Source organism: Pagrus pagrus (assembly GCF_965226575.1).
Source record: "Pagrus pagrus genome assembly, chromosome: 20".
Lineage (NCBI taxonomy): Eukaryota > Metazoa > Chordata > Actinopteri > Spariformes > Sparidae > Pagrus > Pagrus pagrus.
Genome location: NC_140207.1, coordinates 20,914,452 through 20,936,752, shown reverse-complemented (window position 1 = coordinate 20,936,752; position 22,301 = coordinate 20,914,452). Strand labels below are relative to the sequence as shown.

General features: G+C 41.7%; 2 protein-coding genes across 3 annotated transcripts in view; both read right to left on the bottom strand.

The window, feature by feature from the left end:
• Positions 1–2,078: 2,078 nt before the first annotated feature.
• bambia (BMP and activin membrane-bound inhibitor homolog a) lies at positions 2,079–6,649 on the bottom strand. Its single transcript, XM_084340383.1, has 3 exons — positions 6,069–6,649; positions 3,967–4,260; positions 2,079–3,166 (listed from the first exon to the last, which is right to left on the bottom strand). Exons 1-3 carry the CDS (start codon positions 6,142–6,144, stop codon positions 2,748–2,750), a joined length of 789 nt encoding a protein of 262 aa, XP_084196509.1. The 5' UTR covers positions 6,145–6,649; the 3' UTR covers positions 2,079–2,747.
• Positions 6,650–12,836: 6,187 nt separating this feature from the next.
• Positions 12,837–22,301, bottom strand: part of waca (WW domain containing adaptor with coiled-coil a) — a 29,504-nt gene continuing 20,039 nt past the window's right edge. Inside the window, exons 8-13 of one of the 2 annotated variants that reach the window (XM_084341006.1) lie at positions 18,708–18,830; positions 18,289–18,437; positions 17,908–18,032; positions 14,891–15,086; positions 14,645–14,772; positions 12,837–14,554 (exon numbers count right to left, since the gene is read on the bottom strand). In XM_084341006.1, coding sequence (XP_084197132.1) covers positions 14,485–14,554; positions 14,645–14,772; positions 14,891–15,086; positions 17,908–18,032; positions 18,289–18,437; positions 18,708–18,830 — 791 coding nt within the window. In that variant the 3' untranslated portion in view covers positions 12,837–14,484. The remainder of the gene's footprint in view (positions 14,555–14,644; positions 14,773–14,890; positions 15,087–17,907; positions 18,033–18,288; positions 18,438–18,707; positions 18,831–22,301) is intronic. The other variant, XM_084341007.1, reaches the window with a different exon arrangement.

The following is a 22,301-nucleotide window of genomic DNA, read 5'->3' as shown; positions in this document are numbered from 1 at the left end:
TCAACCCGAGCATCCCCATCTTGCTTTGCGTGACATGCACGGTACATAATACATGATGACTGTGACATTTGGACTCGTAGAAATGTAAATACTCAGCTGGAGTTTGGGAAAACGTGACGAACAAGCAGGACAGAAATCTAACCCCCGGTCTCCAAACAAACTGTTAGAATCAAGATTTTACTGGTTTGCGTTGTTGCTGTTTGTGTACACATTTTGAGACGAATCAGCCAGAAAGTAAGTCCCCCATAATGGTTCACATAGTCTGTTCCACTAATTGGTGCTGCTGCATGACCCATGCCAGTGAAGCATAAAAACAGCATTGTTCTGCAAAAACACCAAGGTCCCTGTGCTTTTCAATACTTTTCTTTAAAGGGTCAAGTCACTCAAATTAACAACAAACACATTTTGTACCCAGTTACCTGAATAATTCACTGAGCACAAAGTCAATTAGTTTGATTAGAACTATATGTTGCCCAAGAAAAAGCTTGTTTAGTGTGTTCTGATTATTATCCAGAGGAACTAGGACACTGATGTTTTAAAAAACTGGACAAATACAACCAAAACTATCTGCATGGCTAAATACCACTTTAGAATTTGAGTAGAACAGCCCTTTAAAGGGAAAAAAACGTGTTGTTTTATATTTCTGATTGTCGCAAGATCCCATAAAAAGGCCAAAACCGACAATCCCTTCCCCTTTATCCACTTCAAACCTAAAAAAAAAAAGAAGTCAGATTTAAGTTTATATTTTTGAAACAGTTGTGTACTGTAGGTTTTCTCAAACTGGAATAAATAGTACATTTCACGGGGCCTATTTTCAGCAGTGGATTAATACAGATTTAGTCCTCTAGTATTTCTGACAGCAGGAATTGTGGGATTGAGTTAAAATACATTACACTGGATGTGTGTGTGTTCATTGTAACGTGTCAGCCAACGATGCGGTTCACTGATGAGTTTTTAATAGTTTATGGACAAGAACAGAGCTCTATGGCACACAGGAAGAAGATATATCAGGCTTTGGCAACACAGTCAATACTGTAGGATCGATTCAGTGTTGGGGTTATTTTTTTCGTGGGATTGACAATAAATAAATAGACCCCCTTCAGTCATATAATTTAATATGTAAAAAGTGTGTCACTATTTTAGATTAGTGCAACAGGAAATTAATCCCAAACCACTGACCTGGGGAGGACAGGAGGAACGGTGTTATTACGGACCTCCACAAAGGCAGAATAGAGGAGTGCTTACAGGCACTAGAGTGGGTGTGAAAATAAATAGCACTACCACTTCCAGGATAAATCCAAGGAACCTAAAAAAGAAGTTAGTGTCATTACGTCACTGAATCTTGCTTTGAGGCCGGACTGCTGTGCCCGTTGTTTTCAAGTCGATGGACGACACATGGAGAAACACACTCAAACCTAACATACTGTATCTACTGTATGTCGTATGACTTCTGATGAAGAAATGCCTCCAGAAAATGAAAGAGTAGGTTAACAGCTGATTTTTTTACCAACGCCTTATTCGTTCCTCGTATTTGTGTAGGAAAAGCTCGCCTTTGCAGTGTGTTTGCAGTCTCATTAGAAGAAATCAGTCAAATCTGCCCCGTTTGATCACAACATTACAGTCGTTAAACTACTCTCTGAAGTATGGTCTTTCATTTTCTGGAGGCATTTCTTCATCAGAAGTCACACGATGCAGATATGTTTCTCCATGATTCTCCCATTGGCTTCAATACAACTCTCACCCTTCCGTCTTTTTTTCAAGTTCCTTGCATAGATCCGATTGATAAGGAGAGAGAGGCAGAGAGGAAAAAAAGCTGACCTCTGGAAAGGGTTCAAGAACGGCCGACAGATGTAACAGCTCCACTGTAACACCAGGCCTCACTGTACCGAGCACGTTAAGACCACACCAAGGCCTGACTTTGACAAATCACACTGCAAAGGCAGGATGCTACCGTCTCACACACACACACACATCTGAGTCCCTGGTTTTAACAAGAGCTCATACTATGATCACAGTAGCAAAGTGTTGAGTTTTTCCTTTGTCACCGTTTTTAAAAAGCAAAAACACAAGAATGAATGATCATTTAAATAAAAAGACATTTTAATGGAAGTTTTTCTTTCACACTCACAATCAAGCTTATAGTCTGATCACAGAGAGAGATGTTGGCCATTCACCCAGAACAAGACACACACCAGTCAGTTTTATCAGACAAAAAAAATATATATATATATATTTTAAATCTTTACAATAAGCTCGAATCATGAAACGTACACCGAGGAGTGTGCACACCTACAGTCAAACACTGAATTTTTCTTTTACTCCTCAAACAAGTTTTTTTTGTACCCTGGTGTCAGTGTAAAATTCTTGTTTTAAGCAACGACAACTCTTTTGTTTGCTTTTTACAAATGTGCAAATAAGACAGATTTGGAATCCTTCAGCACGCAGTGTAAAAGTCCAGGATCCTCAGGAGCAGTGACAGAGCTCTCACTCCACGTCAGTCCTGCCCTCTCAAGTTTAAATACAGCCCCTCGTTGCTTTGCCTTTCATTTTCAAGTAAAGTGCTCCTCTAGCAAAAACCACACGGCATGAGATCAGTCTCGTATTTTTTTCGTCACTGGTTTTTAAAAAAATTAAAAAAACACAAACCCAAAAGTCCAATGGACGAAAAAGATGGGAATGTCTTCTAAAGTGGAAAAGCAAAAGCCGCAGTCCTGGCTGTTTGTGGGGAGGTGATAGTCCAGCAGGAATCATACAAACTCCAGCTTGCCGTGGCCACTGTACATCCCCCAGTGCACCAGAGACAGGATCTTGTCGTTGCCTAGGTCAGCCTGCCTCATCTTGTCGCAGGTCAGGCAGCAGTTCTCGTGGCCCGTCACGGGCACCATGCACTCCAGGTCCAGCTTGGCTACGTGGCCCTTCTTGGTGTGGTGGCCATGGAAGCTGTAGTGGAGCCGGGACAGCATCTGTTGCCGCTGGTCCTGCAGCCGCTTGTTCTCGCTGCGCAGCATTCGCAACGCCAGCATGATGAGCAGCACCAGGATGAGGCCGCCGGCAATGGGGACGGCAATCACCGCCGCCCGGAACCAAACCTCCTTGGCTGACGCCAGCTCCTGAACCCGGGTCACAAGGTTCCTGTTGTTGCCGTCTGGCTGGTAACGGCTGAGATCTGCACACAGAATTAAACACAAGTTTAACTTCATGCTCCACGTTCATCTTTGAATGGATGTATGGCTGTTTGTAGCTCAATGAGAAGCTTTCACAGTCATGGCTTTAACCACGAAAGAAAATAAGACAAATCAACTAGTGCGAGGAAGTGAGAGAGGGCAGCAGGGGCAAAAACAAATGAGTCACCTTGTCCTGACTGAGAGCCAGATATTAATTTGAGCGAATAAACTATAGTCTGCTCTGGACAGGGCCACAACAGAGAATCCCCTGAGGACAGCTCCCCTTCCTCTCCGTCTCTCTAAGCACCTTTTCATAACTCTATGAGCTAATACTGCGGGCCAACATGCAGACTTGTCAGGGAATATTCATTCTACAAGGCACATTCCTACTCAGTGGGAAAATTACATGGTGCACACATAATAAAAAAAGAATATATCTGATCTCTTTCCAAGTGCTTAAGGTAAACTGGCTGCTCCCTGCCTTCCCAGGCACAGAGCTGGAGCCCATTAAAAGTCAAATGAAGTCCTGTAGAGCTGAGAAGTAGAGAAACAAGTAGGAGGGGGCAAGGGTGGCCTGCGTGTCCATAAAGCAAAGTGTTTGAAGAACCCTACAGCTCGACATATTGCCTCTGGAGCCGGAACAGGAAAGAGGAAAATATTGAATATTTACTGAGGAGGAATCGTAAAATCCCCCCAGAGAGCCCAATCATTTTAAAACCTGCTAAAGAGAATGTTATGTTTCAGTACAAAAATCAAACATCCTGACAGTCAGTGCTTCAGCTCTGGGAGCTTTCTTCTTTACCTGTCGAGTCCCTGGTGTGCGCCATGTCGTGTAGGCCTCTGTAGTTGCACATGTCTTCGTGGCAGCACTCCAACGTCGAGACCGAGGCCCCGCTGAGGGCGTCTGCGCCCCTAGAGGTGCTGCTGCTGCTGCAGACATCTGCTGCGTTCGCGATGGGGTCTAAACACCCGTGGGTGAGCGGAGAGTTCGCATTGAGCGGGTCCAGAACCTTGGTGAAGCAGGCGTTCAGTTCTGATTTGCACATGTATCCTGTGGCTACGCAGTGTGGCGCATCACAATAACACCGTATTTCTCCTGGAAATGCAAAGAGGAAGGGTCAGGGAAACTGCTGCCAAGATTACATGTATTTATAGCTTTAATGCAACACTGTATACATTCATTTTGGCAGATAGTTTGACTGTAACACAGCCTGAACTTATCTTAGCAGCGTGTCAGGACCCTCAAGGCTCTATGTAAAGATTCAATGGGTCACCAAATACAATTCAGCTTCCAGAAAGTAGTTTTTTGTTTTGTTTTGTCTGTGTTCTCCCTACTGTTTACTCAGTTTGTATGAATGTATATCCAATGACAACACAGCTTCTGCTACTAAGACTTAATCCTTTCAAACGCAGCCTGTGGTCTGCTATATTGTTACTTTGAAAGTGTTTGCTCACCTATGCCCTGCAATAAATAGCCAGGTTACTATAAAGACCACAAGGGAGTAGTCAGTTTTTGCATCAATTCAGCAAATATGCCTTCATTTAAGAGCCTCCCATGCAAAGCGGCCCTTTTTGTGTGTAATATAAAACAGGAACCCTGTAGCTTATAATTAGTGGTTTGTTTGCCAAAGTCATTTTTTTTTTCAACCCAATAGGAAACTCGTATAGAGGGGGGGCTGGGTCGGCCGTGCAGGAGTCTCCTTTCCCCCAGTTTGCACGCAAAGCTTCAACTTCTGGTCAGGAGCAGCGGCGGCAGCGACGGGACGGGGAGGGGGGGGGCAGTGAGGTTCCATCTAAAGAGCTCCCAGGAACCTTATCATTAAGGCTGCCTGCTTTTACACGGGCCCACTCATTACCTCAACCGTGGCTTCTTCTTATTTTAAGACATAAATCTAGGCCAGGGACCTGCCCTTGGACAATACATGTTAAAGTTAAAGCTGTGTATATTTTTAGCCAGTAATATAGGATTTCTACTATTTTGCATGAAAAAAAGGAAAGAATATGAGCAAATAAATAAAAATAGCTCCGTTAACAAGGCAGTAAAAAGTGAACCAAAAGTTCTGCCTTGTGTTTTCCATCTGCTGAAATCATAAACTGAGCGAAAAAAATTAATTAATTAAAAAAGGAGCCTGAAACTTTGAGAAACAAACTTGTTCCTCTCAGTGCCGCTGCCTCTGTGAATGCACCAACTGGCAGTGCAGGAGCACGTTCATCAGATCAGTGTTTTCCCTGTGAATGATTGGAGCAGCAGGGCCCTGGCAGGTCATTTGGAGAATATTTCATTAGAAAGGAGAGGCCCCTTTGTGGCTTGAGGGGGAGAGAGAACCAGGCCGAGCACTGCGGCTGCTCATTCTTCTATGAACGGCAGCTTCAAAATTAAGTTGAACATGGGTTGGTTTCTTTGTTTTAACTGAAACATGCCAGCCAGAATGAGACAGGATCTGTATTGGATAATTAATTTGAGTTTGCATGTTGAAGTTAGGAGTTTTGCATGGGGAAAAACTACAGGGAAAGACTTCAAAAACAAAGCCATCAATTGTGGTTGGGATCATTTTAGTTTGTTTCCACTGAGGTTATTTAAGGATTTGATTTTAAGAATAAAAGAAGTATGCTGAGAGTAAATTGGATTAAATCAAAAACAGCATCACTCAATTTAGTAAGTTTGTAATGGAAAGAAGTGCGGTTCTCTCTATACTCATGAGTTTGTTTGGTTTTTTGTTCAATGCTACATTATTGTGTTGCTAAAAGTAGCATTTAGACAAACACACTGGTTGGCTTCAACACTCCAGTCTGAGAGCCTTGAGGTAGGTTTAAGTTCAGTCATGTTTTACCACTGCCAAACACTGTTCATCCTGTTCTGAACTACTTAACAAACATGCCCAGCCAGGAGACCAGAGCCCATACCTTTAGTCAGAAGAACAGCCATGGCACACAGTTCCATTTGTAGCCAAATGGAAATGATACTGGACTGGCGATCCATTTACACCAGATTACTGCGCAAAAAGAAAAAAAGGATCCTCGTATATCCAGTAACAGCGGCGGCACAGTCCGCTGGGCGAAGAGCTGGACGACAAAAAGACTTACATGGAGCTACGGCGAAAAATGAGGCATTCCTGCGCTGCGACGACGGCTCGACAATCCTTACATGAACCACAGCGGCAAAAAACTCACTCCGAAATGTTTCCTCTCCCGCATGGAGACTGAAAAAGTCCGCAAATGTGTTTTTAAAAGAGGTCCGACATTACTGAGGATGCGAAAACAGCGCCTTCTACTTCTTCTTCTTCTTCTCCTTCTTCAAGCCGAAGTAGAAAAAAAGAGAGAGAGAGAAAGACAGTGAAAAATGGATATAAAGTTGTCACCACTGGTCCTCCTCTGCCTCTAGAAGCAGCCGGTCACGGTAAAGCATCACTTTTGTAGTCCTGGACGGAGAAATGTTTGCAAAAAAGACTTATGGTTCCGCTGGACCGACGACTGCACGCATACTCCGGACGGACAAGGTTTAACACAAGAAATAGCTGTGGTCTGTCAGAGCTCCGCCCCCTCGGATCTGATTGGTCAGACCGCAGAGAGAGAGACAAGTAGTTCCAAAGACGTACCGCTACGCACTGGTGCAGCTTTTCAAAATAAGACACGGCAAGTTTATTTGTATAGCCAAAAGCCATTCAACCGAGGCAATTTCTGGAGAAGAAATGCATTTTTAAACATCATGAGATGGACAATTATTAACACTAAAATTTAATAAATTAAGAAAAATCAATATAAATATATGACCAAGAACATAAATACGGTGAGGTGAAGTGATGAGTTGCGTTTTAAACACAAGGTAGCCCATGTTTTGTAAAATAAAATAAAATAAAATAAAATAAAATATACAAATGAAAAGTTTAGCCTCCTGTTTTGTTGGTCATTGGTGCAGGAGTGCAAGACTCTTTATGTCCAGCCAGTACAGTTACATCAGTTCTGTTTAACACAGATGGCAAATGACAAGATAATATTATTTGATCTATTAATATAGATCAAATCATAGACCTTGGCCAAAATTATAGGCTTCTGATGCTTATTGTGCTTTTTCCTTAAGGAAATACAAATATTGCCTACTCTTTAATTCTCAGCTGTGTTTTTACTTGATATATTTGCAAGAAGGCCTCACTTTCAACATCACTTCATTGTTCCGGACATTTTTAATCATTAATTGTTCATTTTTACCTGATATGAATAACGTATTATTTTTTTGACCCAATCACTCGTGTTCCGGTTTTATTCCGCCTGTCACTCTCCAACTTGATGGCTCAGTTCAGGCCGATGTGAATACAAACCTTACTCACCGATCCACTGATAGTGTCACCTGAGTACTGTCATAGTGGTACTGTAGTAGTTTAGACTTTGAGATCACTATAAGTTCACTATTTTAATACTGAGATATTAAATATGTAGACATTCTAACATGTGCACTAGTAGATACATAGTTTACATCCTTGTTTTTACGTGAAATCAGCTTAAAAATGTCCCTTTGCTGGATGTCCAACTTGTGCATTTACACAGCAAGTGACGAAATACGTGCCTCCATGAAACAACTCGCCACAAACCAGCAGGATTACACAACACAACTGAACACACAAACTAAAATAGATTCCTAAAATGAAGATAACGCTGCGGCTGTAAAGCACAAAGATAATTCAGTCAAGGGTTTACTGACGTTGTAAAATAAGGTTACAGCTCTATGTGTGTAATCCTTCCTGGGTCCATTAATTACATTTCATATTCGCAGTTAAGTGTGGTTGTGCTAAGTGAAGCCAGACCGGCCGGTAGCAGCTACCTGCAGTGTCATCCTGCGAGCAGCCACGTTGACGCCGCGCTCGACCGCTTCCCTTCAGGCTACCAGACTGCTGCTGCCGCCGCCGCCGCTGGGAGGAGGAGCGGACAGCCGCCTGGAGAAATTAGCAATCCAAAAAGGCACATGGCGCCACCGAGACGACACAGACACACACGCACGCGCTCACACACACACACACACACACACACACACACAATTGCTTTCTAACAAAGTGGCAATACAAAACACACTGCGCGATCTGTATCAGTGCCAACAGCAAACATACACACTTAGAGGCGCACACAAATGTAGGGTTACTGAACCTACATATATATTTTATATGCTTTAATACTTTTTTTTTTTTTTTTTTAAATCTATTTAACATGTTGGGTAAAACAGTGGGAGAAGGATAATAGTGTCGTCAGAGAAGACCGGGTGTGTCTTCAGAGCTCATACCTGTTAAAAAAAATGAAACCTACAGGCCTTAACTGTGCCCAACAGACAACAGGATGAGGATACTGCTTCAGGGAACAGAGAAAACTGCTCACTACAATTACCGTAATTATCTGCAATTCCACAGCGGCGCCAGTCCACGACTGGCGTGACATCATTCATGCTGAGGACTGCATGAAAGGCTGGCAGTCGACACAAGTACTGGTTTTACGCTGGATTACTGGTCATCATCGTGAGCAGCAGCCTCCTCAAGTCTTCATCAGTTTCTGTGATACTGGGTGGAATTGTCTCCTTTCGCCCTCAGGTAGCCTCACAGGCCTGGCCCCATATGACTTGATGACATAAAGTGAGGTTCTCTGTGATTATAGCTGCTAAATTACCAGATATTTCAAACAATTTGACATAAACTGTTGAAGATGATCAGAAATGCCCCTCTACAATGAGAGTAGAACCTTCATCTCTGCTCATCTGCTAACACGCACTTACTTTTAGTGGATAGTTAAACACCACCATCTGGTGGTCAAAAGTGGCCCTCCCTGCCTGGTAGATACCAGTCCCTCCAGGAAGTTGCAATGTTTCGATCGCATTGATAAATAAATGTTTTGCAGTTTACAATTTTAATCACCATACTTTCCTGCAGTTTTGACCAATCATCATACTTTGAAATATGGCGAGCAAGCTTTGTTCACAATGTCAAGTTGGCTGTGTGATGGAATCAAAGGTGGAGAGCATATGTGTGTAATTATACAAAACTTTTCTTTTCTTTTTTTTTTTCCAATTTCCAGTTGCTCTACACCTTCAATTTGTATTTGGGGGGTTCCACACCAAAAATCACTATGACATGATCTGGGTTATTGTTTTTAGACTGTGGGAAGCTCCCTACAGAGTGACAGGAAACACAATACGACAGACCTCCTCAGGCTGGGTAGTAATCCCTGAGATAAGCAAACTGAACTTCATGTATAAAATAAATGAAGGGCCCCTTTAAACCCTTTTGCCTGACTACAGAAGAAATACATCCCTCCAGCACCCCTGACATGAGTCGATGAGGTGTACCTGCGCCCATCCCAGTAAGAAAACAGAACAGTGTGTCTGCTTTCAACAAGGGTGGGGGGGTTTATGTAAGTGGCCTTTTAGGGAAGGATTACACCCTACAGGTTGTGTCTGCTTTCACACATTAGGAGACGCTTGTAGGTGTGACCTGGTACAGACAGTAGGGACTTTGCATAACAAAAGTCCCCCTGCTGCTGGGCCAACGATGGCTAGGCTGCTGCTGAGTGGAGGTCAAGTCTACCTAGAGTTGAAATTGAACATCAAATACAAAAACAGCTCTGCAGCCAGCCTTCAAAGGAGGTCTGTGTGGTCAGAATGACACAAATGTTCCCAGTTTGAAGATAAAAAACGTGAAACGGGCTTTGTGGATGCCAGATGAGGACACACCGGGACAGACAGACTTCCTCTGACACCTCTCAGCTTCCTCTCTTTGATGTGAGCCATATCCAGTTTCTGTGAAGAGACGAGCAGACTGTCTCCATCCATCCTCCCTGATCTATTTTATCCTGTATGAGCTAATGGAGCTACTCATGTTTGCAGCAGAGCAGTTCTGTAGATACATACAGGAGGTGTGCAGGGAAACTGTTCACAGCAGCTTTGATGTTGCACATTTGGATAAAGGCTCCGCAGTCAGACGGACTCGTGCAGACTTTATCTCTAGTGCTCTGAGACAGGAAACTGACGGCATCCACCTTTGATTTCCACTTGTTTAATGTGAGGAATTAATTCAGCAGCACTCCTTTTCTTGTCCACACACACGCAGAGAGAGAGATGACTTTGTAGATAATCTGTGTTTGATCTTCAGGAGTGGATCACTGATCAAGCTCTGTCTCTGTGTGCTGCTTCAGTGCCTGACAATATAGAAGTATGAACTGAAAACATGGCCTCCTCTTCCTTATTATACACGTCCAGTTCATTTCATGCAGGTTCTAAAGCTTTTCAATCTTGTAAATAACACAGTTGCGGAGGAAGGAGCTGTTTTGGTATAAAAATGGTCAAATGTGCATTCTTCATCAATAACTATACAAATAAATAAGCTTTGTCTTTAACATGACACTGGCCCTTGGAAAACAGGAGTTTGAGAAAATAATCTTATACTGATGCTGTCGCCGACATCCAGCCTGAAGCAGCGCATGTGCCTTACATGAAAGTTCACCTCTGGTTTGCGTAGAGGTGAGCCACATACTGTCAACACGATCCTAAAGATAAACTGGAGAAAAACAAGAGCAGCAGGGCCGAGAGGAAACATGAGGGCGCGTCAAGAGCGGAACACGAAGACGCGCGTTGAGAGCGCACAGAGCCAAGCGGCATCTCCGAGAGCGCACAGGGCTGCAGCTCCAACAGGTGACAGCGAGTCCAAGCTGGTCGTAAACCTGCAGCAGGAGAGCAGAGAAACCGGCCTGATGAAAACTGTAACCAAAGAATTACACCAGACCCAGCAGCCTCTCAGAATAATCCGCCTCAGCTTCACAGGGCTCATATAGCTGGACTGTAATGTTAACCTGAAATCTCAAAAAACACAAAACATGAAATCATCTGTTTGCAGTTAGGTCACATACTGACATATTATTCAGTTTCACAAAATTGTTTATGATTACAGCTACTTTTTTTTTTTTAATCACACAACATTTCAAAATAAAACTGTTATTATCAGTTGAACTGTTTGTTCAATTGCGTTAAAGCAGTGAGACAATGTGTAATTCATGCAATAGTCTGGCATATAAGTGATGTACTTGTATTACTTAAGTATACATATTGTAGAATAGAGTCTGACTTACATAAAACCTGACATTCATCGAGGGAAACTGATGTCATTGTATTCCACTGAATCACTTTACTTCCCTGTTCTATATCAGCTACAGTTTGTTTGCATTAAAGACCCCAATAAGTTTACATATAACTACAGTTAAGTACTGTAATGGTAAAAAAGCATAAACCATAGTTTACACTGCTGTAACACCAGTCAGAATATTTGCATTTTGATGGTTATCATAAGAAAAGAAATTCTCTGTTCTCACTGAAAGTCTGATTTTAAGAGGCGGGCATACAGCATGATTTGTGACCTCACAAATAGTTTGGAAGCCAATCCAGTCAAATATTCAGCAAACACAACCGTGATGTGGAAACTTGATGCCTCCAGTGCACATACACTGAGACTGAATCCAAATGCGCACCCTCTGGTCTTGCAGACATGCCCTCTCAGTCATCAGTACTGTGACATGTTCACTGTCATCACATCAAGACTGCAAGGCGATATACTGTAAGACAGGCCTAAAGGTTACAGTAATAAAAATGCATTTGTTTTAATTTAGCTCATACTTCTACATGTTTCTGTATTATGATGTGGTTGAATATTATTCCTGACCTATAAGACTCAACTAACATTTTAATAACATAATCTCATCTCATCTCTCATCTCGTTTTTCATATTCATAGTCACAAATTTTGTTATTTTCAAATTTTCAGTTATTGAAAAAAACTTCTAAGTCACATCCATATTGCAATGAACAGTGGGTAAATAAATCAGTGAAGTCTGCCTTGTGGAGTAGTTGAATGGTGGGTTTGGACAGAAAGTCTACAAAAGCAGTGAAGAAATTAAGATTGATGAGAAAAGACTTTACAGTGAAGTAGGAGATATCTTATGTCCAACAGTTAAACTTTTGAAATGACAAATATGCTCATATCTGTATATTCTACAATTGTTAATGAGGGAGGAGGTGTCATTTTAAAGATTCAACGTGTTGGATGAAAGGCCTACCTTCCCACTTTTCTCGAGCTCCGACAGCATTTTTTTTTATAGCTGCTTAAGTTCAACACATTATGCATTAATATATTTACAGAAAGCTTCTCTCATAACAATGTAAAATTATGTGTTGTGAATGTCATTTTCAAAATGTCTTGCTCCGAATGCAAATAAAGTGGTTTTGCAAGTCTAGACTGGAGGACATACCAGGAGACACTTGTCTTTGATCTGATACTACTAATCTTATAAACGGGTCAGACTGTCTGCAGTGCAGGTCACAAACACCAGCAGGGGGCAGCAGAGTTCACACATAAACCTGTAGATCAGTATGGGAGAGCTTGCTCATTTTTACCCTGGAAATATTACTGTATTTTTTTAATTAACCAAAGATGTATTAAAATCTAGCTAATGTTGCAATTATTGCAATTGATCTTGCAAATCTTTCTTGGTTTTTCAATTGATTTATTTCTACCATTAATTACTTTCATTTAAACTGATAAAGGTTTTAAAGTAACTGCCAGGCTTTTTCTACTATAAAAAAAACCTTAAACACATGCTGCTTAAAACCATCCCTTCTTAAGGCAAGGAGACAAGAACTTGAAGCTAAAGGGACCATCAAAAACCCAAGAACAACATGGCCCTGGAGAGGCATATTTTATTTCATTTGTCAATATACTTCAGGAAACAATATACAAAGCAATGATGTGGTCACCTTTACTGAATGTGTGGTGCAGTTCAGCTATAGACTCAATAGATAGTATGGTGGAAATAAAAACAGACCTTTGCAGCCGAGTACCCTGCTCTTCAACAGTGAGGAACAAACCAATCAGAGGGATGGGACGTGCTAGAAAAACAACCCTGTGCATGGCACGCTTTGTCAAACATCTTATCTTGTTGTCAAAAAGGATTTAAGAAAATGGGAGGGAGCTCTGCAGGTGAATGAGGCTGTGACACTTAAGACTTTCAACAAGGCACTAGCGTATGAACCAAACCTAGTAACTCCAATAAAATAACCAGTGCTCGCTTTAGTTGCACATGTTTATTACAATACATACATTTCACATTTGACCTTGTGACCTCCTGTTGCCCTGCTCTGACACAAGAGGTGATCCACATACATCTGCCTCCGAACTGCTGTAGCTGTAATACACTGCTCCTCAACTGGGTGTGAATTAAAAATGTGGATATCACTGTGATTTACTGCTCATTACTACAACTCTTATAAATAAAACCTTTTTATTCTGTGTCCTCTTCTTAAAACTCCACCGTAATGTTAGCGACTGTACAAAGGAATGAACCAGGAGGGAAAAAAGAGGAACAAAAATTGTTGGAACACAAAGGAAAAAAAAACTACAAGGAGGGTGTGAAGTGTTGAGAGTGTGGCAGGGCAGGGCTGAGGCCAGGGGGGAGGGGGAGTGGGAATGGTCCAAAGCAGCACGGCGTCACATCTCTTCATTTTTTTTTTTTTTTTTTTAAAATCACTCACTCCACCACACCACCAGGCACTGTTTTTTTCAGACTGGGACATGCAGGGCCACCAGAAGCTGCAAATAGATCACTGAACCATTGTGAGCAGCCATGACAGACCTGCAGAGGGGATGTTTGTCACGCCTGAGTCGAGGTTACAGGAAGAGAAACTAGACAGAGTACTCAGATTACCAATATTTGAGAAAAAGAAACGACATTGACACCAGTGTGTTATGCTTTATGCTAGGCTTCTGTGTAAATAAATGGCTTCAAACATCCTCCTCTGTTTACATGCAGGTCACAGTCGCTCGATGATTCAATTATCTATGACAAAATGAAGCTTGAAGACTGCAGATGAGTTAACATGACGGAAAGGCTAGCTAACGAATGTAGCCGCCTAGACTTTGATTAGTTTGGATGTCAAAAGCTTTGATAGGCATGGCTTTCCATGGCTTCAATCTACAAAACATATTTACAACATAGATAATAACATCTACAAGAAATCTACATTTTTATTCCCGCCGTGGGTTTTTACAAAAAACAAGTCTTGTAAACCACCCCACCCTTCCGCCTCCTCCTCCTCCTCCTCCTCCCACAACAGCTCTTCATGTTTCCCCCTTGGTTCTCCCAGCCCAACGGTCCAAAGCCAACCCAACTGCAGCTCCTGTGTGTGTTGAGACTGGGCTCAAGAGCAACTGATCAACTGCTCTCCCCTTCAGCTTCCAACTATGTGCAATGGGTCTTCCCCCCTTTTCCCCTCAACGCCCGCTTCAACTCGCAACCAGAAGTTCTCAGACCATGAAGGAATTCTGATTCTTCAACTTTTCAAGTTCTTTGATTTGCTGTCTCAGAAACAGTATCCTGTGGGAAAGACAAACACAACAGTTGCTTTAAGTGTTTGTACTTGGATTGAGGTATTCTTTGAACGCTAAAACTAAATATTGTTCTCACCTCTGCTCACGCAATGTTGCTTGTATTTCACAGACTCTGACCAAGGACCGCAGGTTTTTGAGCTCGGTGCAGTTCTCAGACATACAGATGCTCCCCATGGTGTGAGCCTCTTCACGAAGTCTTGATGCCTTGATAACATGCCACACACAGGTTTCATTTTAATGTTGCCATGAACAATCAGATTCAGCCAAAATGACATTTTTATTACAACCAAGAGAAATGATGGTCAAATGTTACAGGACAAACCTGTTTCTCTGCATGTTCAGCAGGCCAACCATGTACATGTTTGATAAGATTCTCATTGAAGTGGGCGGCGAGGGTGGGGGTGAAGGTGCAGGAGGGCCGGGCTGCTGAGGCAGTGGGGGGAGCCGAGGCAGAGTTGGGAGCGTTGCTGCTGCTGGAGGTGACATGGTTGGCACCTGGAGAGGGACTCCTCTGACTGCTGCAATGAACACACGTGGAAAAAGCATGTAAGCATCGAGACAGATTGTTTATGAAGACACTGCTGAACTGTCACAAATCAGACCAATCAAGCAGCAGCAAAATTCCTTTCTTCAAACACTGATCACTAGAGATTCACTGCAGCTGATCACAAAATGCAGGTCTCTGTTAACCCTCTGGCGATGTTTTGATGCAATAGTGCGCACCTGCAGTGTTTTATGTTTCTATGAATAACTCAGCGATTATACGGTGCAGAAATATGTTTTTTAAATGTTGTTTGACACAGCAGGCTGTCTATTTCCATGTCCTGTTGGTAGCAGGATCGTACATGAATCACAGCGACCTATAGGAGGCCGAGAAGAGCATTTGTCAAACATGTCACCTGTCCCTCCTGTCCCCTAGCAACCGCAGCTAACAGCTGACTGAGATGACAGCTAACAGCTTACAGAGCTATTAGCTTACAGAGGAGATAAACACAGCCGAACTGAGAGTTTCTGTTCAGAAGAACGTGATGTGTTAAACTGAACTGCAGTTAAATGTGACAACAACAAGTTGACACTAAATACATGTACTGAAGCACTTTAGCTAAATACTGTTTGTAACTGGAAGTTCTTTTGAGTTTGGACCTACAGGCACTTTGCCCCTGTGTACATTTTATCTATCTGAGGTGACGCGGTACAAGCAGTGACCAGGTGGTGGAGCAGTGGCTTCAAAGACTGAGACAAATGAGATGGAGACAGAATTTTTCCTAAATTATCTGTCCCATTTCTTTTTACAGATTAGAGATAAATATTTCATGTTGTTTTGAACCTATTTCTTTGAATCAATGTAAAATCATTAAAATATAATTATTTCCTCAACATTTTTAATGATGATTTTAGTATGTCACCAAAAATTAACAACAATAGATGTCAACAAAGTGAAAAACATCCTTCTGATCAGTGATCGGTATCGGCTGTTACTGCTTCCAGTGATCGGTGATTGGACCCAAAAATCCTGATTGGCGCACCCTTAACAACAACAGTTAGCACTTCTGTTAGCACTGCTAGGTCTCATCATCAGTTTACAGCTTAGAAGTTTTCTACAGTTCTGAATTATAATATCAAAATAGAATAAGCTCACAACACATGTTTAGAATGTTCTACTCTGGTATTTGATGCATCATCGACATCGACTTTATTGTCCACCTAATGTCCTGACATGCGAGTTTCAGCATTTGGAAATAGTTTTTGCATTCTTGTGTTTACAAAGATATTTTGTAGAACAAAGGCTGTGTTGACAGCATTCCTTATTAACTAAGAAAAATATGTTTTCAGTGATGATCTAGGTAGTATGACAGACAGGGATGACGCCCATATACAAATATGTTCATCTCTGTGGAAGTCTGGGTTTAAAAGGTTTAAAAGATTAAAAAAAATAATTAAAACCAACTACTAACTGGGCTCCTTTAAAGAAAAATGTACGGTTTTATTACACTTACTATACTACTAATACTATAATACATATAAGCAATGATTATATACCTATACACTCTGTAGTCTCCCTCAATGTCCCACCCACAGCACTAACTGATTGGTTACACTTCATGAGTAATATCCAATCAACACTGAAGGTGGTGTCGCAGACAGGCAAGCGGCTCTGATCAGTGAAAAGCATGGCTGAACTTACAATAAACATCACAATGTCATGATCTACTGTGATGGAAAGTATGTCTGGTTTCCCAGTTACACCACTGAAAATGCCCAGAGCTAAACCTTCAGGATTCCACTCAATGAAGGTGAGAGCAAATTCGATCAATTGCCATAGTCTGCTATTTTAACCAATTGTAGCAATTATCTTTGCTCACGTCATGCACTGACTTCAGCAAACTCACTTCCTTGTTTTCGTTTTGAAGATGCAGACGTGTGCTCGGGAGACGTCTCTCATTTGCTGACAAAACTCACTGCTAAAGAGCGTGCAAAACAATTCCCTGATGTTCTGCATTAAGGGGAGGCAAACTCTTTTGCATCATGGTGCAACAAAAAAGAAAGACACACATCTTTGTGCCGCTAGCGTATTGTGCATGTTGTCATTCTACTCAGACAGGGGAGAGTCTGCCGTCAAAATGATTTTTTTTTTCTCAATACAAGTTGCCAGAGACAGTAACTACAACAACACAATAGTGGAACCTACAAAGACATGGTGAGTTAAAGGTTTTTGCTCTCAATCACATCACATAATAACCACCATTCAACTGCGGGAGCCTCCTGACTCTGCTGCCGGGGACAGACGCTGTTTTTCGGGCACAAATGTAACTAAGAGTCGGTAGGACAGACAGGATGACAGACACTTTTCCATGTCATCTGGAAATTTAAGTTGACAAATCATTTTTTGTTTTTTTATCATCGTCCCTTTTATTTGGAATTAGAAAAGTCATTGAATTTAAAAAGCTCACCACTGCAAGTCCAGACTAGCTGGTCGGCTTGCTCTCCCTGACTTTTGTCTCCATTAGTGGGCTTCCAATGACAAAATTACTTCAATGTCGTTACAAAACCCTTAAAACTCCTCGCTGGTTGCAGCTGGAATGGGAACAATGCCACCTATATAGTTGGGGCAGCGTGATCCTGTCTCCAATGCCCTTAAACAATTCAGCAGTCCAAGATCAACAGTTTAATTCCATACAGTCAACAATAAATATATTTCATGTATCAGACTTGGCCATTTGATGAATAATTAAAGTTCCACATTTTTAGCAAGTGCTCTCAATTATTGTCCAAGGCTGCCCATTATGTCACTTCTCATGCTGCTTATCCTTTTTTAACTTGTTGTGGTGCTGTACTTACCCTTGGCGCTGCAGGGTCCGTGGGGAGGCCGTAGAGGCATCGTGACTATGCTGCTTATCGCTGGTGAGGGGCTGCTGGGATGTGGGCTGGGGGTGAGATGCCTGCTTAACCGATGGCGTGCTCACCTAAACACAGCAAGTTAGAAACACTGCATCAAAACAGATACTCTCTACAGATACAAGCTTACCGATATTTAAAATATATTCCTTCCAGGCACTCATCAGAGCCTCCCTCATTCCTAAAAACACGCATTACTGAAAAAATGTTCACTTATTAGAGACAGTCCCAGGGAAATTGTCCCCAAATTAATCCAGCTGTCTTCTTTTCCCACCCAACTGGCTATTGCATAAGCTTGTTGAATGCTGAATTTTTGTGCCTTACTTTTGGCTGCGAGACAGGTTGTGAGCTGAGGAGGGGCTTGAGGGGACCAGCGTTTGTCTGTGGTGTGCTGATCCGTGGAGAAACATAAGACCTGGGCGATGAGGCGTCTGATGTTAACGACATCGGTGACTGGTTCGATTGCTGAGCTGCTTGAGGTACACAAACAACAGGAAAGGCAATCTAAATGATCAATACAATATAATACATTTAACCGTAAGCAGGAAAATTACTGTATTACAGTACATAACTGATCAATTAAAACTTTAAGACTGTAATTATCATATACACAAGTCAGGAAATGGATTCTCTGCTGGCTGATACTCTTCACACACGCACAGGAAAAATACAGGAAACCCAGAAGGTATAAAACACACACACTACAACTGTACACAGTGGTGGAACAGACATGCTTTGTTTACCTTGGTTGGAGAGTTGAGCAGCTTGAGAGAGGATAGTAGTGATATTGAAAGCTGATGGTCCAGCAGTAAGGATCTTATGGAGCATCGACTGTAATGAAGCTTGTGTGACAGCAGCTGTGAGAACTGGAGAAAGACGAACAGACACAGCGTTAGCTCATACACAGATATATTGGTTTCTGCTCTGCATCACAGAAAATTTCACACTCAAATTTAATGTGTTCTATATAAATAAGTTCTATAAAAATGTAATTTAGTTTGAACAGGCAATGGTGAAAGAAGTTGAGCAAGCATGTTTCCACTTAGGACACAATACTTTGATTTGGATGGTATGGGCTGATGTTTATGATAATGCAACATCAGCATATCATCTTTTTACACTATTTTTTCCCACGTTTCTTTTTCTCCTGCACAGACATATTATTTATTATTTCAAAAATGTAGATACAATGTCAACTGCATTGTTTCCCCTATATGCACCTAGCAAAGGTGCACCTCCGCTGCTGACTTTTATTTAACAATTACAGGAGGGGAGGAGAGGAGGAGAGGAGACAGTAGTGGAGGAGAAGAGGTAGAGGGGAAGAGAGGAGAGGATATATGGAGAGGGCTGAGTTTTATCTCTTACGATATATATGATTTTTCTCTGTGGATGTTTCATATCTTGCTCAATTAACACACCTGCGATTAGAGCATATCAATGGAGAGGAGAGGGCACCGTTTTATGAATTTAGAAACTCATGTTATTTAATTTTGCGCTTTCACACACTTGTCAGTAAAGCTTAGAACATTTGACAACTCCAACTTATAACTTTAGAAACTAAAATTGTTTTGAGTTTTTCTCGCTACTAACACTTCATATCTAGACCAATTCGAACACAAATGAGTAAAGCAGTGTTTCACATAAGGATTTCGTGAGACTAGGGTGGTATCAATCTGGTGCATTTTGAGAAAACAATCAAGAGGCTATTTCATAAATAACATGGCCATAAATGAGAAATTGTGGAGAATATAAAATAAAAATAATCAAATATAGCACTAAGGCTCTGCTGCCTGGTGATTAGTCCAGTGCTCACATTTTACTTTACTACACAGTGCTGGCTATACAATATTAGCACAAGCCTATTTGCTACAGTGAATAGGCAATATAAATTTTGCATTTAATCTTGTAGCCAATTGGTCCTGACCTGTAACTAAATGTTGACTGAGAAACCAGATAATCATTGTCTTGTTTTAAAATTATAAGCTCCCTTTAGTGCCATCTTAACTGTATATTGTCTGGTCTGTATGGTTGAGGCTGCTGCCGGAAAACGCAACAGTCATTTCATGTACACGTATGGGAACGCGTTTACACACACAACAGGTTTACCATTCCGAGCTGCGGTTCATTAACATGCTGCCCATTGACATTATCAAACGTAATAAATAACGCAAGTTGTATTTCAGTCTCACGTCTTTCAGACACAGTCACAAAACAGCGCTGGAAATGGCTGGTAAATAAACACAGACAGAGAGATAGAGACTATGTTTTGCTGGCTAGGTTAACAGGACAGACAAACAGACTGGAGAGAGAGACAGACTACAAGCAAGGACATCTTAATGTTACTGTTACAGGAACAACTGTCTAAACTTGTGGCCTCAAAGTCTTTATGTTTTTCCGATATAGCTAGTTCCGCCTCACTTAAGTTGTACACATTGATGCACAGCTTTGATACGAATGGGGAGGCGGTGTAATTTGCGGGTATATGCGTGTACAGGAGGGGGCGGTTGACTGACAGAGTTAAAGACGCTATGCTGAAGCAACGGCGCAAAACGGTCTTCAATGTTCACTTGTCATAAATCTTCAGCGCCATTTACGATAAGTCAAAAACATTTTTGAGACTATGGTGCAGCAACTTAGACTATGGCGGGCCGTCAGAGTCTTGTTAATTAATGGGAAACAATGAAAGCATTAACCATACAGTCAAAGGTCAAAAGATTTACATGCACTTATAAAGAACATGTATATCATAGGGGTGTTCCAACAAGGGTACCTCACGATTCGATTTTGATTTCGATTATGGGAGCTTCGATTCGATTATTGGCCACGATTCTTCGATTATTGCAATTTTTAATGCTTTTTTCCATACAAGATTGATTTTGTCTTCATCTGTGGCTATATTTGTAAATAAATAGCTTATCAATTAACTCAGTTCCTCTAAAACTATACTCATAAAGTAAATAACAAGGTTTTTTGAACATTTGACTTGTATTTTTCAAAGACACAAAATAATTTATTTTATGACTATGTAAACATTTGCACTTTGACCTACTTAACTTTGACCAGGGAAAGCTCCACTTGCAGGAGAGCCCCCTCTATTGGCGGAAAACACTGAAAACAGTCAAGCCCTGGATTTAATGAGGCGTAAACATGTGACGTGATGTGGTGTGAAGCACGAAGTTGGGCAGTGATCAGAGACAACAAAGTTGTCTTCAAAATAAGAGCTTTACATTGCACCCCATTGGATTTTAGAACTGGGTTCTTAGCGGGGGGCTTTTAATTTGAAAGTAGCGACCGTTCGTAGCTTGCCACTACACAACAGTTGACAGTCAGCAGCTACTAGCTGTTTGGTTGTGTCCGCTAGCTGTCAGCTACAGAGACCGAGGAGACGGTAGCATCTCCCGGATCTCAGCGGCTTTCCAGTTGCTCATCTTGACATCCGCGGATGAAGTGATGAACTGACTGCTGTGATCAGCTGTTTCCTGGTTTTAAAACTCCCGGCTGCGGGTGGCACAACAGTGCACGTTATCGACACCTCCGCCCATGTCCCGCAATTGCCGGCACATTGACGCCTCGGATTTAGATAGCAATGGAGGCGGCAGTAAGTGTACCCTCAGAGGCGTCAAATTGGCGGACCAAAACAGACCGCCAATTTGCCACCTTCTGTCTAAATGCGCGGACCTAGCAAAGCATCGACGTTAATTAATCGATGCCGAATCGTCACGTGAAGCATCGCCACGTCGATGAATTGCACCCACCTCTAGTATATCACAGCAGTCTTGAGTTCCAAAGATTTCTACAGCTCTCATTTTTCTGTGATGGAATGAGTGGAACACATACTACTTTCTCAGAAAAACATTCATGAAGTTTGGTTCAATTATGAATTTATTATAGGTCTTCTGATAATGTGACCAAATCTGCTGGGTCAAAAATATACATACGGTAATCCTATTATTTGGTTAAATGTCCCTTGGCCATTTACAGCTCACCAAAATTGATCGTTCAAGTTGCTGCATGTATATTTATGAATTCGAAAATTTGCTCATATATTTAATTCAATATTGAACCAAATTCCTAGGAGGTGGCCTACGACCTTAACGACTCTGTAAGGACACACCCACACAGGGTTTTAAAGCCTGCAACTCCTCTCCAGTTAGTAAGAACTGAAGAAGCCTCTTGGATGAGAGGTGAATCATCTTCAAGAAACAAACAAGTCCAGCTGCCAATGATATAGCATTTTGAATAACCGATTGATTGCATCCAAAACCCCTTACTCCAATGACAGTAAAAACCTCCAAAGTCTCTTTTTGGCATTTTGTATCAGTGCATTCACGGACACA